The sequence below is a fragment of the Falco rusticolus genome, chromosome Z, assembly GCF_015220075.1.
Source record: "Falco rusticolus isolate bFalRus1 chromosome Z, bFalRus1.pri, whole genome shotgun sequence".
In the NCBI taxonomy this organism is placed as follows: domain Eukaryota; kingdom Metazoa; phylum Chordata; class Aves; order Falconiformes; family Falconidae; genus Falco; species Falco rusticolus.
Genome location: NC_051210.1, coordinates 36,181,990 through 36,207,974, shown reverse-complemented (window position 1 = coordinate 36,207,974; position 25,985 = coordinate 36,181,990). Strand labels below are relative to the sequence as shown.

Here is a 25,985-nt window from a genome sequence, read left to right as displayed (position 1 = left end):
TACTGGAAACGCAGGAATTGACCAGGGTTAGTCAAGGATATATTAAAAGGTATTAAACAGCTTGCAATATGAGACAAAGGTTAGTAGTATGAGATCTATTTATTCTGATGGAGCCAGGGAGGAAAGAGAGCTCCTCTGCTTGTGCAGAAGCCTGCTGGTCTCATTAGTTTGCGCTGTTCTGTGATTCCTCTTTTAGACTCACGTACTATTAAATAATTTTTGTTTACAGTTCGTATGATATAGAAGAGAGTGTTTCTGACTAGTAGCAGTAACAATTACTGTTTACAACCACAGTTTATATACTTTTATTTTTTCCTAAAGAAACAGGGACAAAATTCTTCCTGTATTTTGCTGCATGTTATCTGTCCTCTAACTACTCTATAGTTGAATACGTGACTGCCTTATTACTTTGGTAAGAAATCAGTCCACTGATAAGTTTGATTTATGGTTCAACTAGACAGTTGTGTATGGTTTTTCGAAAAGTATTACTTCACGACTTTAGGAGAACTGCAACAGAATTTATCCTCTCTTATTACAACCTGTAAAGTAATTCTACTTACTTGCACATACCATGAAAAAAATAATATGAAGGCATTAAACTACCAAAAGCAAAGGAAATAATTTATAGAAGCCACTTCATCTCAAAATAATACTTACCAGATGAACTGTTAAATGAACAGCCTAGAGGAGTGTTGATGAGGACAAGGGTCAATAAATGGAGTTACGGAATTAAATGTTTATGCTGTTCATATAAAACAAGTGTCCAAACAGTGCAACTAGAAGACAGGAATCAAAGTTCAGTAGAGGTTTCATAGATATAACAATATACACATGGGGATTTTTCATTCAAGAACGAGTATCAAATGTGTATTTGTTGTTTCTCTTTCCAAGCTCACATCACCTGAAGTGGAAGTATCAAATCTAAAAGGTATTTAGAGCATGTCTCCCATTTGAAATCGATGAGAAGTTCAGTGACAAAATACCTGTGGGGACCCAATCCAATTTCCTGATGGGACTACTCACGCTTTAAAACTAGACACTGGCCAAACTGGGGCCTGGAACAGTTTCCACTTTGCTGCTCCTTCAAGCAGTACCCTCATAAAACATCTTGCTGTTGCTCCACCAGAATCTATACAGTGGAAAAAGAAAACATCTTGTATCTTTATATCATACTACTTCTCTGTTGCCCTCTGCCCACATAGTCCTTCACTTCTGCAGAATCCTTTTTTCCCTTTCCAGCAATGTCAGCTTGCTGAAACTGCACCCTCATAACCACACAACCTTTAGGGGATGTCATTCAGCTCTGCTCTGGACTCAGAGGAAACAGGTACATAATACTATGCTCATTCTTCATATACCTTCTACTGAAAAAGTAATATAGTGATATCCTTCCTCTTCCATCAGCTATTGTAGGCCACACTTCATCATCACAGACGAACACGTGCTGGATGTTTATAAAGCAAAACCAGAAAGCATCAATATAAACAAAGACTAATTCAATCAGCAGGCAGCAGTATAGCCCCTTTGTTTTGTGAAGCAGTGCACGCTGTCAGTACAACACTTGTGCACAACCACTCATGCAGATACACACAAGCTAATTTTAAACCAGCTTAGAAGCCTGGAACTGTCTATAGCATACTCATACTGCTTCATCAACAGGCTTTGCAAACTGCTCAACACCAGTGCTACCACACGCTGTGAGCTAGATAAGCCTAAGGTAGGTGTAATACATCTACTTACCACCACCATAATAGTGTACCATTAGTGGTACACTGTGATTTCTTGTTTTCACGGAAATTACCAGGCAGATTTGTTTGTGTTCTTAAATGAAACCTTTTGTCCACTGCCAGTTAAAAGGCAAACTCATACTCTATAGCTAAGGGATCACCCTGACTTTCTCAAAAGTGTCTTTTACTGCCACCAGAAAAATCACATACAGCCGTTCTCAGTTTCAATAAAGATCACCAGCCAACACCACTTGGAAAAGAAAGTGGAAGTCTTTTCCCAGACTAGCTGAGGAGGACAAACAGATGTAAAGAGAAAAATGTTGGTCGTCAGTCAAGTCTGTGAAGAACATCCGAAAAACTAACAGGATGTCTGCAGATGAACACTGGTGCATGGCAAAAGCTTGGGAAAAGTAAATGCAAAAAGCTAGTAAGGGACATTTCGAATTACTTACACGTTTAGGCAAAACCAAGAGGAAAGACAATCACTTAATTTGTTGGTTGTCCCACTAGCAATGCTGCAGCAGTCTGCACTATGAGCAACAATTAAAAGCAGGGTTAACAAACAACGCATCTTCTTTCAGTGCTGCAAAATCCTGTCGTTCCTTTTCTTTGAAGCTTTAACTACTTTGTAGTCACTGGATTAGAAGACTTGAGGACATGCATACTTTCCAGACATGCTGAGCCTAATGACAACTTCCTTTTCAAAGCAACAGCCTCACAATGAATAAACAAACTTAAATAGCAAGCCATCCTTTGCACAGAGAACATTGTGACAGATGCTGTAAATTAGATGATGGAATACTCTAAGCAGCATTTCTTCCCTCTGAGCAACCACACAACGCAACACAGAACATCTAAGGAAAGATTTATGTATAAAAACCAAAGGAAGTTTGCTTTATGTTTTTACTCTGACTGCAATGTTCAAAATAACACAAAGAGGGTTTTTAAAATAAATTATCTGAATCAAAGGTATGATTAAAAACTTCAGACGCTGACTGCTTCTAGCTGACATTTTTATTAACTATAACACGTGAATTTAAGATTCTGAAGATAAGCCACAAAGAGGCCTCTTCAAGTCTTCTACACGGAAGATTCTTGGAGGTATCAAATAAGCAATAGTATTCATTGCCTTTCTTTCCTTTTACATTTAATTCTCTTTGACTAGTTCATTTCTTTGACTAGTGGCCTAAGACTGTCATTTTTCTAATTAGTGGTCAAATATATTTCCATGCCAATGACAGTTCTAAAAGCTTATTCACACCTTACACAAAGTGCAGTGAGTTTAGAAAAAAGATCAGCTTTCCTGCAAACAACTGGAAGCTCACTAAATAGGATTAATTTGCCTCATCTGTCAGCTGGTCCTTTTCTTCCGGCAACTTGCATTTCTATGCTGTTTACAGCAGAAAAGAGATAAAGGAGAAAATCGCAATTCCAATACAAATGCTTAACATAATCAAGAAACTCAAGGGGAAAAAAACAAACCCAACGGCAACCCTTGACCCAAGGATAAACTTCACCACTAAACTACTTAACGATTCAATTAATGCTGGCAAAGGTTTGACCTAAAAATATTTAATGTAATCAATGTCATTTATTAAATGCTATGTGAAGACTTCTTGTATTCAAAGCTGTATCGACTTTTACCAGGTGACTTATGTACAATTTCCAGAGCTGAATCTCATTTATTATAGTCAGGAGGGAGCTATAGCTAAATCTCAAGCAACTTTATAGATTCAAGCATTTTACAACTTTTTGTACTTAGGCATTTAAAGGCATTCAGAAATAATCCATACTTGCATTCATTTCTCCACTAACATTGTACTCTAAGAAATCAGGGGGGGTTCTTTATAAAACTCAGTAGAAGTTTACAAACTTCAGGGCCTGCAAAATCATAGCACAGAGTTACCATTATGTATGTTTTGATCTCCAGACATTCTGTTGACAGAATTCTAATATTTTTTTTTTAGACACAATGCTCTGCATACTTTGCAAATCATGTGAATATTAACTTCAGTTTGATTAAACGTTTTTTGGTTTTTTTGTACTTAATGTTAAGAGGCCAAAAGCCTATAAGCCAAGTAAGTACATTGTGCAAACGACCATCCCAGTTTCTGTTGTCTCTTACTTGGTCATATTGTAAAGTGAACACTGAAAAGGCTGAAAGGACATTTTGAAAAATAAACCTTTAAATAAAACATAGATTAACAATGGCTGTTTACCACTACACAAATCTAATTAAACAGAAGAATACCGCTTAACAATGGAAGTACACAAGTATTTATTGCTGTGATTATGGGCTCTCAACCACTGTGCTGCACATTCAGTGAAGAAAATGGAGTCCCCAATCCGTGCCTACCGAGGTATAGCGCAACCACGCTGTCCACAGGTGGTCGCAATGATTATCACAAGCACGTTTACGGGGTAGCTATATATATATATATATATATATACACACACACACCCAAATCCGCTTTTAACGCCACTTTGTGGTTTTATTACTGCCTCCGCGAAGGCTGAAACACTCACCCCATCAGAAGCGTCCCCTGACGACCTGGGCAGGCAGCGCGCAGCCCCCCTGCCCGCAGCCCCCCCCGGCCCGCAGCCCCCCCCGGCCCGCAGCGCTGCCCCCGGCGGCAAAGCCCGCACCCCGGGGGCGGCGGGCAGGCTCTGAGACGGCAGAAAGGGGCTAGCAGTGGCAGAAGCATAAGCCTCGGTGTTCACGGGCTGCAGGGGGCCAAGGGGAGGAAGGAAAGCGACTCCCGGGACACCGTGCGCACCTCCCTCCCGCTGCGTCCGAAAGACAGATCCAGCTGCTCGGGGAAAAGGGAGGGAAGTGGGGACAGGGACAGAAAGCCGGGCATCTCCTTCCACGTCTCGCAAACGACGACCGTCATCCTCCCTCCGGCCCCGAGAGGAGGCGCTGCCTTCGACCGAGGCCCCCCCAGCCTCCCCCCGGCCGGCCGGGAGATCCCCCGGGGGCAGGGCGGCGGGGCAGGCGCTTCAAAAGGGAGCGATAAAGGCACCAGGAAAAATAAACGCGACGGGAACTGACCCCAGATCCGCGGGCTGTAACACACGCTCGCCTCCTGCTCTCCCCCCGTAAACGCCCCAGACCTCCAGCTTTCTGCTGACCCACTCCCTTCACGGTAATGTAACAAATGGCAAGACCTCGGACCCCGGAGCTGAATAACAGGAAATATAGGCATCTGTCACCTCCCGGGGAGAGGTAAACGGATTAGCGAAAGCAACAAAGGGAAGAAAAGCCCTTTCAAACGTGCAATTGATTAACAAGTCCCCTCTTATCTGCAGTATCACTGTTTTTCCTTAAAGACATCATCGGTCTCCTCCTGCACTTCGGTGCAATTAAGCCACAGACAGGAAAGGCGGAGGAGGGAGAAGCTGCCCGCCCGGAGCGCTCCCGCACTGCCCGGCGGAGACAGCACGGGAAGGGTTACAAACCCGGCATGAAAATGCTGCCGCCTGTCACCTCCTCCCTCAGTCCCTGGGCAAACTGCCCCGGGAAGGAGTTTGCGAGCAAGGTTTATCGGCTGCAGAGGGTGAGAGAGCAATTTTCCAGAGAACGGTTTCAAAAAAGATCAAAGACCTGAATCCGGCAGCTCCTATCTCGCCGTTGGGTTTCACATCCCACATCACCTCCCTCCCCTTTTCTCCTCTGAGAGCACCGCGTCTTAGGCGTGCGCGGGAGGGCAGAAAGGAAAAAAGGAATAAAACGTTTGTGCGGCTTCTTTTACGGGAACTCTAACTCTTACACCATCGCGTCTCTCCAACGCCACACGCTTCCCAAAGTCCCTGTAAATCACGGCGCTCGCCTCGGAGATGCCGGACAAACTGGCAAATGCTCAGCAGACGCGCTGGCTACCACGGCACGAGGTCAGATGTTAGTAAGGGCAGTTTATTCAGCCCTAAAAACAATCGCGGCGCTCGCTGAACCGAGTCCTAGCGTTTGCTGAGCCCAAAGGCCGACCTCCTCACTCCCCGAGGGTCGGCCAGGTACACAGGGGAAACAGGACCCTCTAAAGCTCAGAAACACACAGAAAGAGACCCCGCCGAGCCTCCATCAGCTGCAAACACGGCGGCTGCCCTCTCGCCCACTCGGCTGTAATTCCCCCCCCCGCCGCTCCTGGTTCCCGCTGAGATTCTGGCAACACTCAACCGCCCAAATAATAACACATTATTATAACCACTCCGAGGGGAGGGCTGGAGGGCGGGCGCAGCGAGGGAGGAGGCTCCACACTTTGCTATCCACCCTCGGCAACAACAAAACCCGAACTTTTCCTTTGTTTTCCCCCAGTCTTTCTTACCCCCGCCCCCCAGTCGCCACCGACCAGCCTCGGTGCGCTGGAAGCGGTCGAGGAGAGGCACGAAGCGCCCGCCGCCCGAGCGGGGCAGCGGCGCCGGGATGCGCTAGAGAAAAAGTTTTAGCGAACCGTCCTCAGCGCAGCCACCGCTGCCCTCGCCTCCTGCCAACACCCGTCCCCTTAGAAGAAATCGCAACATCAGGTTTGCATTTAGAAAGAAGAAGCAGAAGAAAAAAAAAATAAAGAAAGAAAGAGGGGAAGAAAGACAGCCAAAGTAACCATCATCAGCCACCCCTTGGGGATGCTGGCGGCTCCGCCGGTCCCAAATAGATACGCGCAACTCCCCCCGAAACAGAGCCCGCTCTCCCTGCCCGCCCCGTCCCGCACAGCCCGCCCCGCCGGGCAGCGCACCCGCCCCGCGGGGCCCGCTCCTTACCTGCCGCGCGGAGGCGGAGGAGCGCGGCGGCCGCCAGCAGGGCCAGAAGGCGGCCCGCCGCCCCCCGCCGCCCCGCCGCCCCGGGGACCATGCTGCCCGCCCGGTAACAGCGCCTGCGGGCGGAGCGGGCTCCGCTGTCGGTGCCGCTGCGGGGGTGGGGGGGGAGCTCGGCGCCGCCGCGAAGTTCTCTTCGGCACCGCCGCTCCGGCCCTGCGCTCTCGCTAACGGACTGTCCCCGACTGGGGGCGGAGGAAGCCGCGCTCCTTTCCCCTCCTCCTCCCTCTCCTCCTCCTTCCCCAGCATCCCAACGTCACCCGGGAGAAGCCCGACGGAGGGGAGGGGAGGGGAGAGGCGCCGAGGGGCGGACAGGATGGGGACAGTCCCTGCGCTCCGGCACCCTCTGCCGGGGGCCGCGCCCCCGCCTTTCCCTCCGCGCGGGGGTGGGGGCGCCGCGGTGGGACCCCCAGGGTGGCAGGGCTTCCTCAGAAAAGCCTCCAACAAAACACAAATGAGCGGGCGGGGGCCACGTGGACCAAGCCCACCACCGCCTCTGGCCTTTGCCTCCCTCCCCGCTGCTGAACTGACGCCTTTCTGAACCCACGAGCACAAAGTGACCCGAAACAGTTACTCCTGCCCCCAGACGCCCCGCAGCAGCGCCCCGCAAGGCAGGGACAAGCACGGCTGGGATCTTGCTCCGTGCGCCCTACCCCTGCTCCCCTGCTAGCGCGGCAGAAGTAAATTCTGCTTTCTGTCTCCCAACAGGCGGAAAATGCTGCTGCTCCCTGTAAAGTTCTAAAACATTTCAAAGTTATTTACACCAGAAGTACGAGCACTCTGAACACAATTTAAACATACTTTTCAAAATCCTTATTTTATTATTTTTTTTTGCAGTTCAAAGAAATCGGTACTTTCAGGTAATGCAGACCTGCGAGCAGGCATCTGTTAATTATGTCATAAACTCCAAGAACACAGTAAGACCTGAATATTTGCCATATTTTAAGCTTAATTTTAACAACAAATTTAATCAGATGTGTCTCTATAAATGTAACATGCCTATTGTTTTAGCCTTTATTTTCTAAAGATTTGATGGGGAGTAGTGCTGAATACATACAAATCCCTTTAAGTTCTTCCCCAAATCAAGCTCTAAACTCACAATTGTTTCAGTGAAATTAATTTCCCACTAAATTTACTTCTCATTGCAAACAAAGGCAAACATTACAACATGTTCTTTCTTCCTGCTTTTGCACCCTGTTTCTTTCCTCTCAGGTCTCCAGCTCCATCTTGAAAAATCTTCTGGCACTTAAGGATGACATAGGGACGTCCCAATCCCTCTTTGGCAGGAATGTAGGACTGACTGAATTCAGTCCTTTACATCACAACAACACATTTTATAATCACTTTCATAAACATATGAAACCTAATGAAAATGCAGCGAGGATGTTTTTTAAAAGCTTCACTCTTTAGATTAAAGGCTGCTCCAGACCTTGCCTTTTTGGTGGTTAGAAACCTACTACTAATTTTTAGCTGATATGTATTCATGACCAGTTTATACTCCTTATCTCTTGTGCCACGATTATGCTTCCACATAAATAGCTTCCCACTTCTCTTCTCTGTGGTATAAAATGGCCAGAATCACATCTCAACCTTCATTGTGTTACACTAAAAAAAGACTGAATTTTTAAATTTCCTCTGACATTATCAGTTCTGCATTCCCTGATCACCCTAATCCTTTTTCCTGCTGCCCCGTCTACCCTCCCCCCACCTGTATATTTGGAAGTCTTACTCAACCTTTCTGAAGGTGGGTGGGTCAAGCTGGGCAATAGTATTGGAGATGCTTTCTCTACCAGAGCAATGCTAATTTCCTTTCTGTGCTGAAAAGACTGATACATCCTGATGATTACAGCACTATTCCACTTAAAGAAATTCTGTGATGTGTTAGAAGACCCTACATCCTCTCTTTCCTTATAATTTCCAGTGTATATCTAACAGGAAAGAACTGGATCAAAATTCTATGTGCCTCGCAAATCCTCACACCCCCATGCTTTTTTTTATCTCAAGTCATTAAGACCAGTTCTTTCTGTAAGGTATTCTGCACCATCTTTTATCAAGAATGTCTCTTGGCTTTGCATCTGCAAAAACTTTTGATTGCACGTTTTTAATGTGCCCTAAAGCTTTTGTGAAGACATTAGATCTATATTAAATATTAGAGATCAATAGTGAAGAACATCCCTCCACCTAATGGTTTGCAATTCAAGTTTTCTTACATTCCTCTCAGCTCATCACCCACCTTACACTTTTACCAAGGAAGCCCTATGAACTCCATCTTAACCCATAACTTCCCATATGGAGGTATATAAAATGTTGTCCAGATGAATGAATTGTTATAGGATCATAGAGGGGTTTGGGTTGGAAGGGACCTTAAAGATCATCTAGTTCCAATCCCCCTGCCATGCCCAGGGACATCTTCCACCAGACCAGGGTGCTCAAAGCCCCATCCAGCCTGACCTTCAACACTTCCAGGGACGGAGCATCCACAACTTCCCTGGGCAACCTGATCCAGATCTAGTATGTCCTTTGTTTTGAAAAATCACTGAAAGGAAGCTGTTAAGGTTCCCTGACACAATACTTCTTCAGTAAATATGTTAACTTCCATGATGATGTGTTTTCTCCCAAATCCTGTCCCAGAGCTTTGTAGCTTCCTGAGGTCAAACTAAAAGATCTGTAGGTACTGGGTGACTTTTTCCTCATTCTTCAGAAAGACCATCTACAAGAGTTGAACAAAGCCTTGATCTCTGGGGAAAAGGGTAAGAAGGTGTAGCCATATAATGTGATACAGGAAGCATATGCAGCACACAACCTGCAAGTAACAAAAAGGCTATATACTCTTCTGCTCCTTTCCAAAATAAAGCTGCTACTTGTCACTGGCTAGAAGAGTGAGCTTGTTACTTCCCAGTTACATGATACTGCACCTCCTTCAGTAGATTACATGGGAGGGGTGGGGAAAGGAAAGAAAAGCGGGGGAAGTAACTAGGCCTGCAGTTTAATGTATGTTTAATGTCCTTTCCCCCATTTTTACTTTCATTCCCCAGTCTAGGCAGTATCTGCTGTTTAGTTGTGATAAGCACATTTTTTGTTACAGGTTGGGATTATCGTTCTATTGCAGGGAACAAATGAACTCACTCAGTGACAAGAAGTGTGCCCAAGAAACTAAAGCAGAGAAAGTGCTGTGACTTTCTAATCAATAAAACTTTTTTGTAAACCTGTAGCAATTACCTGCCTAAAACCTTACAAACTCTATGTTCCTCTGGAGCTTATGATTGTTCAGTTGAGTTTCTTACCTTCCAAATATAACATGGGATAAAACTGCTTGCATAAATTAGTCTACATTTTGCATAATCCTACCAAGAAATAATAATTTGGGGTTTTTTTTTCTCTGATGCTTTCAAAAAAATCTCACAAAATAACTAGGATATGGATCCAAACAATTTTTGCATTTGGGAATAAATAAGCATTTGATAGAAATTTCAGTTGTGAATTCTTTTTCTGACTTAGCAAGGGAAACTGGTTACATTATGAAGGCTAGATGACTAGACCAAGTTAGCTACTGAGAATTTAAGTCACCTTCATAGCCGCAAGTGATTTTGTCAGTGACCACAAAAACGGCCATTTCATATTTCAGGGAGAATCACTTGGCAGGACTGAGGTGAAGTCACTGCAGTGAAGAAACCACAGTACAAATTCTTGCTCTGTATTGTAGAAAAAATACGTACAGCAGGCAAAGAAGCACGGACAACTGCACATTTCTTCTGAGTTAGTTCACCCTACTCATGTAAGTCATTAGAGTGCTCACTTGTGTTCTGCAGCATATGGTCCCAAACTGTTTTGTCACTGCTTGACAAAGCAAAAGCTGTGCATGTATTTGTTTGCATGGCCATATGGTATGTGCTTGATAGGAGCAGTTGAGAGCAGTGGGCAAAGCTGGAATTCAGCCTAAACTTGCTTGGAAATCCCTGTCAGAATTTGAATGGATTTGCTGTGTGTGTCTGCTTTCATAATAAATACAACAAAAGAAACATTAAAGAAAATGTAAGATTAGATGTGGTTCAAACTTCAAGGTCTCAGTGTTCCTATAATAATTCTACAAGCATAGGTAAGTTTTAATTGGTGCACTTTGTATTAAAAAAAATTATTCCGCATCTAATCTTTCTATTCCTTTAATGAAAGCAGTGCAGAAAATATTACTGTGGACGTTACCTACATGCTTCACATTTTCAGGATAAACTTTTGGGCTTTCTTCCACAATGGTAATGTACGCACAGAATTCTGCTATGGGCCAAAAGTGAGAAAAGGATGTAGGCGTCTAAAACAGGATCCAGACAGGCTTCAGACACCCAAGTCCAAATCTGTAACCTCAAAATGTACCTGTTTAATCCCGAACACCTCAATAGCTGTCTCCCATTTGGTGTAAACATTCCTTGCACACCCAGACATTTATACATTGCCAGAACTGCCCTGTCCATAGCAACCGAACATCCAGTTCCACTGAGGTCCAGAAACTTCCCCAGCACAATGCTTGAGGCTGTTGACAGCCCATGTCTGATTCTGACCACCCAAACAGTTTTAGCTGCTGTCTTCTGAAACTGCACAGCTTGAAGGAAACCATGGTGATGCATGCACTGGTCCAGCCCATACCAGCCTGTAGTACGAAGAGCTGGGCTCTTGACCCTTCTCAGCACCTAGGCCCTCAGGGAGTGCCTTGGCCACAAGACACTATGCAGAAGAGTGGGACACTCCCTACCCCTCTTACTGAAGCTGTGCCATTGTATATAAACACATGGGAGAGTCTTGGGATGGAAGTGAGAAAGCACAAGGGGAGGCCCAGCTGTGTGTCTTGGGCACTGAACAAGGTATAGGGCATCTATGAGACTGGTCACCTTGAGAAACATTACAGTTAGCAAATCGCTGAATAAAACCAATTATAACTTTGGAGCAGCCACTCAAAGAATTGCATGTTCACAGTCTATCTGCACATTTCCAATCTTTTTATTTTTAATGCAACTTGTAACTATCAAAATAAAAAAAAAAGTTAAAAACACTCATCAGACAACCTCTTCCTCTGCTGGAAGCAAGATAGTGTCAGTTTTTGATCCACACTTTTATACCATTATTTATCATGCTTTATACATGATATTGAGATACATGTGTGTATATTAAAATAGCTACAACAAATATTTTGAAGGAAGTATTTTACCTCAGGAAGGTAAAAGCCCATTTCTAAATGGGCTCAGGAGTCATCTCCCTTCTTGCTTTTCTTTCCAGCTCTGCACATACAAACATATCAAGCAGTATTGCCACAGAAGCTGGCCCACCACAGAACAAACAGATCTGGCAAGTATTCACATCATCTACACTCCTTCAAAAAGAAGAGCACCAAGGGTATTTCTCACGCCCAGAACAACAGGAAACAATAATCAAAGCTTTTCATGTATTTCTAAAGTTTGGATGCAGACAATGCTCAGAAAAAGAAAGCTGACACCAAGTTGTAAAACATACTCACCTGATGGCCTGAACAACAGGCAGCATCTTCAGACTGATGCCGTCTCAATCCTCTTAGTCATAAAAGATGAATCAGAATCTGAATAGAGAATGGGGTTTAGTTTTCCATTATAAAAATCAAACAAGAACATAAATATCTGAATTAATATAATTTAGAGCTCAACTAATCTTTGAAATTATTATGATTACACTGAAGACTGAGGTTGGCATTTAGTCTCTCATATTCCAAAAACCCCCCCTAAGGTTCTTTTTTCATGGAATTTTCATTGTTGTTTGTCATTAGCTGTATTGAAATACTTAATATGAACTTATTTTAGTTGTTTATATCAGCCATCACCATGGCACTAGAATGCTACAGTTTGGTAAATAACATACGAACAATTAAAATTGTAACTATTTAACTTATGTCAATTGCAAAACAAGCTCTAGCTGTCAAGCTGGAACACCAACATTCACACATTTGATGGATTTCAAAGTTTCAAAAAAGGGTGTCTATGTGCCCTTAACACCCTAAGGTAGCTGCTGAGTTCATACAGAACTATAAATCCATTACTCAAGCTCTCGGTACTAGGATGCTATGTTAAGTAGTGCAGTTTACAAGGCAATACCAAAAGTACAACATTCTTTCAGTGAGGGAGACAGAAGAATGTGAGTGGATCCAGACAGCAGAGCATGGCACACTATGCAGGATAAAAATACTGATCAATTTCAAGATACATCAGATCTTCACAAGTCACCACAAAACTATATACTGTTTTATTTTGAAAGGTCATCATCTGAACGTGAAGGTGTCAAGGAAACACTGAACTGAACCAAGTATTTAAAAGTCAGGACCGAAGGGGTATTGACTACAGATAATACTCTCTGGAGATCCTCGATGTGCAAGCCTGTGCCTAAAGAATAGTTGTGGGGGAAGCTGGGAAAGGGGAAGGAAGAGAAGGTGAGAACTTTTTTGGTTTGGGTTGGGGTTCTTTGTTTTGGGCTGGTATTTTGGTGGGGTTTTGTTTTGTTTTCTACAGCTAGCCGTAGCTAGAGAACAGTCAGTCTTCAACATTGGCATATGGGTGTTCATGACCACAGACAGGAATCAGAAGTCGCATACTCTTGTTGCCAAGAGCACTTAAGAGTACTCCAGATGGAAGAAATATCATTACAAGATTTCCAAAAGTGCATCAAGGAATGTCTTGGATTTAGAGGGGGGGGGGGGAAGATGGATATACTTGAGAAAGAGGTAAAATCTGAGAGAAAACTAAAAGCAGTCAGCACAAGCTCCTATTTCTTATAACACAGACATGATGTTTCTTGCAACTCCTCTGCAAGCAGCCCCCAAATGGACCACAAACTCGGTCTAGCGGAAGCAGGCTTAACACACCACAATCCTGCACTAGGGATCAGTCACGTGGTAAAGTGAAATTCCTCTCCTTCCCTCTTCTCTCCCCAAACTTGGGGACACCTATGGCATACACACATAAGGGAGCAAGACTGACCATGGGAAGAACTTCAAACACAACACACAAACAGTAGTGGGAAGATGAATACAACTACAATCCATCAGGTGCTGCTGTGCCCATGGCATGGAGCAGGTGAGTGCAGTCGGCTCTCAGTATATGCTCCCCAGTGTTCTCGCTTTCCTCTACAACCCTGAGGAAGTTTGCCACATTTTTCCCTTCTCTCACCCACAGTCTGAACTTTAAGTCTTATGAAAAGAAAATTCAGCATACTGATGAATATTAAAATATTTAGGATACCATAAGTTAATAAGGTATTCTAAAATATTCACAGATCATTGTCTGTATCTCATGAATGGGAACCTGAAAGTGTGACATGGAGTTGAATAAGATGTACAGGCATGAATAAAACTGTTTAACACACACGCAACTAGTCAACAGTATAGATAACAGGCTTCACACTGAAGTCCACCAAAGAAGATGCGATTACACTGAATTTACTTTTGAAACATTTTAAAGATTGCATAAAACCTTTTCTCCTCAGAGAGATTTGCAAAGTAATCAGCTGGAAAGAAAACAACTGGGTCTCTGACTCCCATGTGGATTCTTGAGGTACTCTATGAAAAGCAGCATAGTGCTAACAAGTAAAGATATTTTAAAATAAGACTTTTTTGTTCTATACAGATACAAGGCTGCACTATGTCTGAATCAGCTATCAAATGGTTTTGATGTTGCTGTGCTGCTACTTGCTATATATGTATGTATATGGTATTTTTTCCTCCGTTGTTTCACCTTCTCTGTGTACCAGTCCCATAAATACATACTTCACAAAAACCAGAAAAGTGAGCTACTTCTGTTCACTTAAAGATGCTCTCTACCTTTTCTCATTCCTTTTACTGGAATACAAACAATCAACAGTTACTCACTACACAACTACAAAAAAACCAGTCTGTGCCTTTTTTGTCCCTCTTCTAGAACTTTGTTTTTATTAAAGTGGATTTTAAGATACTTAGTTATACCAACTTTTCTATGCAGTTATATTCTCTAAATTCTACAAGCAGAAACAACCTTACTGAAAGCAGCAAGAATTAGAAAAATTATTCATGTTTTGTCTTAGATTTAAATTGCAAGCTCAGTCTGGTCTGTCAAGGAAGATAAGCAATTGCTGGGGGCAGATTAGATAACTCTCTTGAATGAAAAGGTCTTACCTCCATACACAACAGAGGGAGAAGAAAAGGGACTGAAGGCAAGTAAACTGTTTTTATTAGGGAATCAATGTATTTGTACCTGGTCAGCTACTTTGGTCACACCTTGTCCTGTTTCACTTCAGGAATCTGAGACTATACTTCCTGGTTTGAGTCTCATTTATCCAATTAAATTTGCCTAATCTGAGGCTTTGCTTACAGGGATCAGTACCTCTCCTCTGGCATCAGTCAGCATTCCCCACTTCAGGCAAACAGGTAAGGATGGATTATCAGATCAGTCACCACCGTTGTCCCCTAACAGCTGTAATTTGACCAAGATCAAACAAAAGAGAACAACTTATGTTGGTTCCTGTGCTGTTCAGAAATTGCTGAGACACACATTTTGACGGAGGTTTACCTCACTTGCATAACATCAGCCGCTGCACTGCACAAGTGTCTACCTGCCTTATGTGAAAGCTTCTTAAATGAACGCTCCTTGATATCTATCTTTGCTAACCAACCATAGCAGCAGTCAACTTCTTACAACAAATCTGTAATTAAATTAAATAGCACAGTTAAATTAGACTCAGAAGCTCTGAGCTATTGCACAGACATGATGATATCTCTGAGACACCACTGTCGTTTTTGTGGAGAAGAGTTCATCTAAGCAGGCCCAGCATGTGCCAGTTGCTGCCTTGTGCAACAGCTATAACGTTACGCAATGCTGGCCCAGCAAAACCCAGACCCTGAGCACAACCGTCCTCCGTCAGAGCCTCAGCAACTACAGAGCTGCATCAGAATCAACCCAGCTAAGACAAATAGGAAGCAGAGTAACAGAACAGCTTGTTTCCAGCTCCGAGCTGAAGCCCTCTGGGAACGTGATGGACAAATGGAGAAAGTCTAAACAGCACTTTTTCTCCTGCTTGTAAGTTGTGGATAATAGGGAAAGCAAAGACAATGGGAGATAGTATTATTTTTTTGTGTGGTTGGTTCTAAAGTACTCTATATATAATAGCAGTTGAGTCAGACAAGAAAGCATAGACTGATTTGTTAAAAAAGCTACTGTTTAGTCTGTAACATTAAATATACAGAAGTGGTCTATTTAAACTTTGCTTTTCTAAACTTGTACAGCTTTTAACTCATCAGGAGAGGGGGACAGACAGCAGAGGTACTTGTACTTTTGAAAGGGTAGGAAAGGAATTAGGAGACTTGTGTTACATAGTGACTTACAGTGTACAGGGTTGCTCACACTGAAATGAATCTGAATGGAGCAGATTGCCACTGAGCCACACATGGCACTAGAAGTAAGAACAACTAAATAAATACATCTGGGTAGAACCAACCATGAGAAATCATTTTTTCCACTGTAAAATGTGGGGGAAAACTGGAGTATTTTTTTAGCAGAACTGTTGCCAGTGGGGCTGAATGTGAAGCCTAGAGCTTGCCATGGATGCTAACCTCACTGAGGAAGTTTCTTTGTCAACAGGAGCCTGAGCTCCTAGCACACGGAGACTGTATACTGGGTATCTACGTATTTTATTAATGATGTACCACAGACATAGTTTTATCCTGATGTGTGCATATTATCGAAATAAAGACTCTTACAAGATCTTCTAATGCAACCAACCACCAGTACCCCAAACCCACAATGTTTTTCTTTTTGTTTGAATTCTTTGGAAACAATTTCATTAAAGTAAAATGAAGAAGACAGAATTAACAGTGCAGTAAGGATAAGATAACTTAAACCAGAGTTCTATATATACATTCTACTTTCAGTTTGTTTATATTCGTAATTTCATAAAATTATCTGCTATTATATTCTCAGGCAAGAAAATTCCAACAAAAAATCACCCATAACACAAATACATTCCTCATCTACAACATGACTGAGTTAATACTAAGGCTACTCTTGGAAATTTAACTTTTGCTGTTTACTTTCAGTTTACATCTTCAACATTTTAAATAGCAGAAATGAAGCAACTGTTACTATGCATTCCAGCCCAAAGCCTAATCAAAAAAATCTTGTCTTTAGCATTGATAACCATGCCAAAGGACTGTGATGTTTAAGACCTTTAAAGTTAGCCTTCCTATTACCTACAATAAACTTCAGGGGGTTCATTTTGTTTATTTAGTGGAGTATAAGGTCAAGGTGACTTCTAGGACTACTTGAAGCTATAGCTTTTTTAACTTCCATTAGCATTAGTGGGAATCACATGCATGCATCGGTGGCAGGATACACTCTAAAAGAATCCATTTTTCAATCAAAAAGTAGATTTAAAGACCGATTTCTATCAGTGTGCTTTACATGAGTATGCAAGGATTTTGATTTGATCTATGCTCAGCAGGGGTGCCTGTTATTCAAACCATGTGGTATCCCCTTGGTATGTAGGGTATAATACTGCTGCTGTCAGCATTTGCTTTAAAATCTGATGCAACATGTTACAAAGAAGATTTGAACAATCATAACTAAAATTTGTTGGGAAGACTTGAAACAAAGGATTGAATGAAGTTGAAAACTTATGGAAACAATAAAATCTGAAATGCTATAAAAAGAAACTTAGTATCCACATGGGAACTATTCTGCAACTTTCTTGGCAAATTTTAATCAGACATGCCTAACAAAAGTAATATAACTAAACTCTATATAAACAAAAACATGCATACCTTCCAACAAAGGTATTAAACATTACAGTTAACCTTTTTTTAGGACTACCATATATAGGAATACTTAGCACAATCTGATGGCACTGAACTTAGAGAAAAATGCATAGCTAATTAGCAAAACAATTTCCGATACATACCTGTTTATCAGGTCATCTTTCACTATTTCCCACCCTACAGCCTGTATTTACATTAACATTTATATCCAATGTAACTCTACTAGTTTTATTCCATCTAGCTTTATTTGGTCTTATTAAACCTTAGGAGAGACTTTTCTGTCCAAAACACATAGACTGATTAACCATAACCTTCCCAGCCTGCTGTACTTAAAATTAAATACTATCAGTGTTGCTACAATTTGGTATTCAGACAGGCCTGTCAGAAAAAATGAAGGAGTACAGATCAAACAGTTGTTTCCCAAAGAGATCGAAAGCTTTACTGTGAATTACACCGCACAGAGGCAGAAGACATAAGACTTGGAAACAGAGATTTACCTCGTAATACTTTGTACTATACAACTTACTGGTTCAGAGGTTTTCAAAGTCTTATGGAACAGTGAATAAGCAACCCAAAGTTAAAGAAGCTGTGTAAACAACTTTCTAGAGGTGAAGAAACTAAAACCATGGAGAGATTGACCAAAATTTTATAGAAATCACGACAGTATGAGAAATAAAACCTGCATATATTAAAACTTGTACCCCTTTGACTTTCAGTCTGTGCTTCAGAAGACTAGCCTTTATCTACACATAAATCTCCTCCTCTACTCAAGCAGTGAAGTCTTCTCTGCCAGGCTTTGCTTGCATTACTTCTAACACCTTGAGAGCTCAAAAGTGATGTGGAAGCATAAGAGCACACCTTAATGTACAGCATACAATGTTTCCAAACATGGAAAAAACTACAAAAAGGATAGTTCAGGACAGTAAAATGTATTTTTCATTGTTTACAGTGACATTAAATAGAGGAAATGAGACCAGCACTACAGGATTTTACTGTTAAAGTTGTCTGGTGTTGAGTCCTTTTGCACATTTAAGATCATCAAGATCTTAAGAAAGAGAAACAATACTCTTAAATGAGGTAAAACCATCTTTTACAGGCATTTTCTAGTCTGCTGTAGGCGTCGATCTGGTAACAAGTTGCTGGGTCCAGTATGGTTAGTCTTATAACTGTGTTCAGTGGAAGCTTTCTTGTGTCAGTAAGACTAGACTCCACCACTATTGATACGCATTTGATTCTGCTTCAGAACAGATCACAGGGTATCTTGAGATCCTTTCCATTTTTTAAACTTTTTTTAAATAACAAGATGGGTATTATTGTTAATACATAAAGTGTTAAAGCCTGTAATCACAATGAAATGTCAAATTCTACCACGACAGACAACTGTTTTCAGGAACATGAACAAACACTGATGTATCAAAACTAGTTCATGGAGATGGAAACAACAAAGTTGAAACTGAACAGAGTATTTATAACAGCAAAAAAATTATGCCTGCATTTTTAAGTTATAGTCAGTATTACTTTTCAGAGTATAGATTCTATCACAAATAATGAAAATCACTTTGAGGGACATGTTGGTATTATCCAAGGATAAAAGTTCTGGTGACAGTATGCTTAATTTTCCACTGGCGAAAGAAAAGTACATCTGAACTGTGCTTTTGTCATGTTATCCTACTGATTGGCATGTGCTTACGTATTTCTTCTTCTTTTTGACCTCATCATAGCCACTTGTACTTGCCAACTCCATGTTATAACCCTGTGGAGATGGACACAAAAGCAATACATCCAAATAGAAAACTTAAATATTTTCCTCAGTTTAACCAATGACAAAGATTCTATAGAAACTTTTCAGTTTCTATTTTCAACTACTTCCCTTCAATTTGTATGGATTATTTATTATTTTTAAGAAAAAGGTGGTTTATTAAAAAGTAATGATGGACCAACAATAAGAAAACAACAATGTATTAATTGTGTTTTATTCAGTGTTTCATTCTCAGCTTAGGAAGCCAGCTTCCAAAGCACAAAAGAATCACTAACATGTGGGGATGTTTGACTTTCTCTTAAATATTTCCTCCACCTACTGTATATCTACTGCATATATAGTAATATAATACTGTATATTACTTACGTAATATAGCAGACATTTATTTTTGTGTTAGACAGATAAACGATGGTATTAGAGTGCAAGGTTTCTTAAAAAGTAGTGTTGCAGGGACTTTATTGATCATGAAGCACAGAACCAACCATCAGACATGGTACAAGAACACATAGGTCATGCATGTTTCTAGCCTTTTTGACTACTGATCCACTTACCTCCCATACAGTAAGAAAGGTGTCCAAACTGTTCCTGCTGTAAGACATTATGTGCAAAAGCGGTCACTGAATTTAATGATACAGCTTCCATAAGCAGCCATTACTATCTAGAAATACAATCCAGTCAAAAACTACGAATAATTTTTTTCTTATATCAACAGAATATTTCTAAAAGATATAAAACCTACCTCAGCTTCAGTTCTCCGTTTTGCACCAGTAACACACTTTTTCTCATTTCCTTGCTGATGTATTCCTATGCTATCAGTTTTATCCCTAATACATGACACCTCGTATTTCAGTACATCATTCCTTATATCCTAGCCCTCAGTACTTCATTGTCATTTCTGAGTACCACAATAAATCACCTAGGGATAACTGTTGTACCCATAGGAAGACAAAAACTGTGATCCAACCTCAAAGTCTGTTAAGTATTTCAGAATACCAGTTTGATGAGCCTGAGCAGGGAGTTCAAACAGGAGAGACCTATATCCAGAGGGATTTTGAAGGTACGTGCAGTGGACTGGTTGCATCTCCAGCTTAACAACTCTCCACACTCAGATAGGTACTGTACATTCCAAACACTACCACCAAACACAAATCCCTAAATAAGTGTAAAAGTTAGTATTTGGCACACCTTGCCTACTAATGTGATCTGTGTATACCTCAACGCTACAATAATTTAATTTATAACATTACAGATCTTCTTTCAGTTCAGGAACCTCAGAAGCTGGGGTGGTGGTGGTTGAAGTTGTTCTTCAGATTTTTTAAAATCAAGCACTGGGGGAAAAAGTACAATTGAAGCCATGGTTTGGGTATAAATACTGAGTCAGACAACTGTTTTTTATTTTCATTTTTGTTTTCATTGACTGAGAACGTAAATTGAACTTTAGTGCTATTGTGCTTTGTTCTCTCTCTCTGTGAAAATGTGTTCTGCATTAAATTGCATGGATAAACTAGAACAGCTCCAAATATCACCCTTCAGCTTTTGTATAACACAAGAGCCAAGAAAAGATAGAGAATGTGGTTTTATGACCAACAGATGGTGTAATTGGTATCATAGATGTTTTTATGTCAGGGGGTCGTAGGTTCAGCCTCCATCTGGAACATTCTCAGATCTGCTGTGTAGCTAAATGATTAAAGAAGCTATACCGGGTCAAAAACACAACCACCTGCCTGAGGGTAAAAGTATTGCTTTCTTCATCGAGCTGTTATGCTACAGTTGCCTCCCGTAGTACAGTTCTCAAGCCAACCAATGCAGCAATTAGTACCAACAGGATTCAATAAAACATTCAACACCAATTTGCTCATATCCTTCAAGATTCTCAGTAACTTTTGATAAAACCTATAAAAGTCTAGTTTGCTTACTTGAGTGAGAAGCTGTTCTAACTCAGGCTGATACATAATTTCAACAGGCCAAAATCCAAGGAAAAGGAAACAAGTATGCTGGGCAGACCTTTGGAGATTCAGCACTGGTCAGTTGGCCAAGAGGGCTCACATCTCCCCACCAGAATTAGATACATTTGTATTCTGTTGGTAAAAAGCAACATTAACACTCAGCACAATTGCTCGTAGCAACACTTCCTGGATTAGGATCAGAATACCCACAAAAATGCTCTTAATTCTACAGTATTGGGATTATATAGGGTAAGTATTAGCAGTCACTATGCCCAAAGTCAGTGACGCCGTGACTTCAGTGGAAGCAAATACACTCACTTCCATGAGGCAGGGATTCTGCTGTTAGTATCACCGTCACATGGTGCACCAAACTTGCCTGGGATACCTCATGATTTAAGTGCTCTCTATGGTACTGATCAGCTTACCTGGCAAACACTGGGAACAAGTAAAATGTTTGTCTAACAAAAAACCTCATGCATATTAGCACAGTTTCAAGCAGTTCTGCCACAGAGCATCCCATTACTCTTCACTAACTGTATAGCAGTACTCCTAAGACAGACAGAAATAGTGGTCCAGAATCTGAATTTTAAAGATAATGCCACCAGGATCAGTCAAATGCTTTCCATTACTGCATTTCATGTGCTCATACATAACGGAAGGGTCAAACTTTCTTTCAAAATGTCAGAGGGCTCCCTTACATTACATTTCAAGGATTCTCCCATGCTAATGAAAAACCTGGTATTTATTAGTACTTAAAAATAAGCTTTAACACAAATTAAAAGCTAATGTTAAATAGACTGGTTTATTTCCAGAATTTAAACACAAACCCTGTAAGTGAACATAAACACAAAGAAAAAGACATGTGATCTCATTACTAGCTTTAAAAGTTTGTTTCCCTGTATGACTGAACTGACAGCCTGCTACATCTCTGCAATCACATGCTGAAGATTACTCTGACAAACCTACCTGTGGCCAAGCTTGAAAAGCAGAAATTTCAGCTGTTCATGTGCAAAATTATGTGCTGCTTTTTGCAGATCCCTTAGCAAAATATACATAAACATATGTCTTCTGAAAGCAGTTACTTATTAATGGCAGGTGAAGTTTTAATTGCACTTTTTTCAATGCTAAACATGCTTTTGCATAAGAGGTCATTCATAATGTGTTTACTAGTATAAGAAAAACTAGGTATCTAGGGGGTGGGGGGGAGAAAGGCATATTTTCTCCCTCATATACACAGAAAAAAATACACATTTCTAGTTTTACTTACCAGAAGCAATGAAGTATTTTCCTTTAACAAAGGAAACATGTTCTCTCTGCTGCTGAGCACCTTTTCTTATCGCCTCTACTATGGGAAGGATAACAAACATCACATTAATGTAATAACATATATTTCCATTCCAGTCATCTCTGACTAGCTGAGACATTTCAAGTGGATGTAGGATTTATGAAAATAAATAATTTTAGCTGACCACATTGAAATATTTATATTAGCTGCCAAGCATATTGCTTAGACATTTAAGTGCCTCCAAGTGGGAAACATCATCAACATAGCTATTCAGCAGCCAAGAAAGTAAGTTTGTTGATTTAAGTACTCCTATGTGAATTCATGTAGCCTGCCCTCATGGGTATATTGTGTCCCTAGATTACTGCTCAGGAACATCCCACAGTTTCACATCGTTCTTGGAAAAAATCCATATTGGAAACACTTTACAAAATAAACAGGCAGAGGACTGCAAGTAGTAAGGAGGTCATACATCCTGAGACTGCTGGAAACACAGCATGATACCCCTATGCTGAGAAACCTAGTTTGCTCTTGCATGAACTTCAAGATTGATTTCATGTCAAGTGGATAATTTCACAGGAAAAGTGATAATGAGAAGACCCACACCTGGATCTTCCAAGAAAACCTTAACATTAACCTCCTTTCACCTCTAGGTTCTTTGAGTAAACACATGAGCACTTGAAGTTACCCATTGGTCTAGAAGTTGCTGTTCCAGTGTCATCCGTAACAGAGAAGTTTCAGACTTCTTTTTTTTGCCATTAATGTCTGGCAAAAGCAATACTGGGATGTCTGTGAAAAGTAAAACAGCAGGATTAATCAGTGGCCTTGGGGCTAAGTTCTATTGAATAGAGACACAGCAGCTGGAACAGTCTGCTTCCACAGCGAGATGCTCTTCCTCCACTTGTCTCCCCAAACGCATCAACACTACCTACAGGGACAATACTTCAACAGACAGAAGCGTGTACTAACAGCCCAAGAGTCTACTCCTGTTTTCTGGAATTAAACGGCTATGTCAGTCCTTTCAGTCACCAAATAAGATACTCAAATGATAAACAGATCGCGGGCATTATGCAAGTTTCATGCTGTCCATCAACAGTTCCACAGTAAACTACCCCAAAGGCAAGTACTGCTGCCATTTTTCGACCTGTGACAACAAGGACTCCTTCACCCACGAGTTACCTTACTACACCTTCCTTCTGGCTGCAGAAAGAAACCCTTTGGCCAAAGCAGTACGCATATACTGATTTTTTTTTTTTTTTTTTTTTTAATTTTAAGGGTTGAAGTAGGTAGAACATGTTCAAAACTTACCGTTTGATACCATCTCTTCCCTCTGCTCAATACTGTTAAAAGGTTGGGGTTTTTTTTGACCTAGCTGTTCTCAACTCTTTCCTTAGCCCAGCACAACAAAGGTATTTCTAGAAATCTGTGTGGATACATAGTAAATTCCCTTTGGTATCGCATGTTGAATTCTTCCCCCAGGTTGCAAAAGGTACACATAACTTCATTCCTTTGCCTTTGCTAGTATCTGTATGATTTCAGTTGCATCTGATTTTGCTAGGAGATGAGTCACTATCACTATTTTTTCTTGCAAACACAGTTTCTGATATGCAACAATTTCCAGTACACAGAACCTCACCATTCTCCAATGTACAGTCACTCTCTAGACTTGGGTGGACCAGCAATGAGTGAGCAACAGTTCTGGTGACAAATAACTTCCTCAACCTAGTCTCACGACTAATGACAGCCAAGATCCTGCTGTCCCATCTTCTCCTTTGCAGCTCTCCCGCAGCACTTTGTATTCTCATACCTTATTACTCTTAGCCAGCACTTCATGAGCACTGTTTTGTGTTCAAACCCAGGGCCACACAAATACTACCACATTCCACCTTTGTAAAAAAACATCACTATCTTGCTGTCTTCACCATAACATTGAAAAACTGTTTCCATTTTTAACCTGTGACTCCAGCATGTCTTGATACTGCAGCTGTGATACCTTACCCACACTTAATTCTATGGTTTCAAAGAGCTACTGGTAAAGTAAAAAGTTACTAAAATAGCAAAACTGGCCTTGGTACTTAGGGGTGATTATTGACACTTGTGTCATCATGCATTTCTACAGATTTCAAATTACACTTCAAACCTCAAACATGTGTGTACTGTGAATTGTACAGCATTCATCAGCACTATGCACCAAGGAGCAGACGAGCACTGCAACCAGAATGAAACCGACTCATTACATTTTCAATGGAATCACCACCTAATAAATCTAATTCATTTCTACTATCATATTAAACCACCAATTTAATGGAACTTTCTGCATATCCCTTGTCTCCCACCAGTCACACAACAGCAACATGACTGCACTTAGGAAATTCAGACATAAACATTAAAACAAGGTCTACTGTTAACCAAACACTGTCATTGCTTAAGTAATTTTTAAGCAACTTAGCAATGCATTTAGTTTTGGTGGCTATCCTGGAAAATTAAGGAAAAAAAGCAGGAAGATTAATGGAAAACAAAGGTACAGGAAATAGCAAAAGCTTCAAGAAGCAAGAGAGACTTTTAAAAAAGTTCAAATCTTTTCAAATCTAAATATTTCAAAAATTATTATTCTCAAGACAGCAATTTAGGTATAAACAAATAAAATGTTAAGAATTTACTTATTAACAAAGTTTGAAAATCAGCACATTTCAGTAAAATAATCTGTATACTATCACGCCTATGGCTTAACTTCTTCCATGTAGTTCATGGAAAAAGTCAGGAAATTCATTATTGCAAATATTGATTACTGATCACTAGCAATTCTTTGTAGCTTGACCATGGAAATCTAAGGATGGATCAAAATTAGATCTATAGCATATTTTATTGGTGAAAAACTATCTGAACAGTCATAAATAGGAATTTTGTCACCATCAAGTATTCCATAATATCAGCTACTTTAAAGACCACTTAAGTACTCCCAGATTTTAAACCTCAAGGCTGCATACAAAAGGTAACGGGTATCATAGTCTGTTTAGAATCTGTAATTTAAGTCCACATTCAACACTGACACCAAGGCAAAACTTTATTCAGTACAGACATGATAAACACAACTGAAGCTAGCTTATAAAAAAGTTATCCTAGCCAAAGTTAAACCAAAAAAGCTTAGTATTTGATCTTTGAGCAACTGACTGTGCAGAAAGGGCATTTCATTATCTTATGTGTAAAACGGAAAAAGTCCAGATTACCGAAAAATTATCATCAGAAGTCAAAACCACCTCTCAGATAATCACAAAGTGCTGGTGTTGTCACCTTTTTTATCCTCTCTCATCAGTCTACTGTGTAGTTATTGTAATGCAGCAAGTTTAAATTCTTTCTCTGGCATATCTCCCAACACCTACTGTGATTAACTTTAGTAATCAACAAAGGGCTTGCTCCAAAAGACACCCGATTTTGAATAGTGCAATCATAAAAAATTATTGCCACTTCCTTTCCCAAGTTATGATCATACAACTACAGAATCACAGAACAGCCCAGGTTGGAAGGAATCTTGAAAGGTCATCTGGTCCAACCTCTTCTGGGGAAGGAAGACTTGATCAGGTTACCCAGCACCATGTCCAGCTGCATCTTGAAAACCTCCTGCGACAGGGACTCCGTATCTCTGGGAAGGTTGTTTTCTAGTCATTGACTG

General features: G+C 40.9%; 1 protein-coding gene across 1 annotated transcript in view; it reads right to left on the bottom strand.

Annotated features, from left to right (window-relative positions):
* ROR2 (receptor tyrosine kinase like orphan receptor 2) overlaps window positions 1-6,712 on the bottom strand; it is a 154,006-nt gene extending 147,294 nt beyond the window's left edge. Inside the window, exon 1 of the mRNA XM_037374326.1 lies at window positions 6,483-6,712. Coding sequence (XP_037230223.1) covers window positions 6,483-6,573 — 91 coding nt within the window. The 5' untranslated portion in view covers window positions 6,574-6,712. The remainder of the gene's footprint in view (window positions 1-6,482) is intronic.
* Window positions 6,713-25,985: the final 19,273 nt, after the last annotated feature.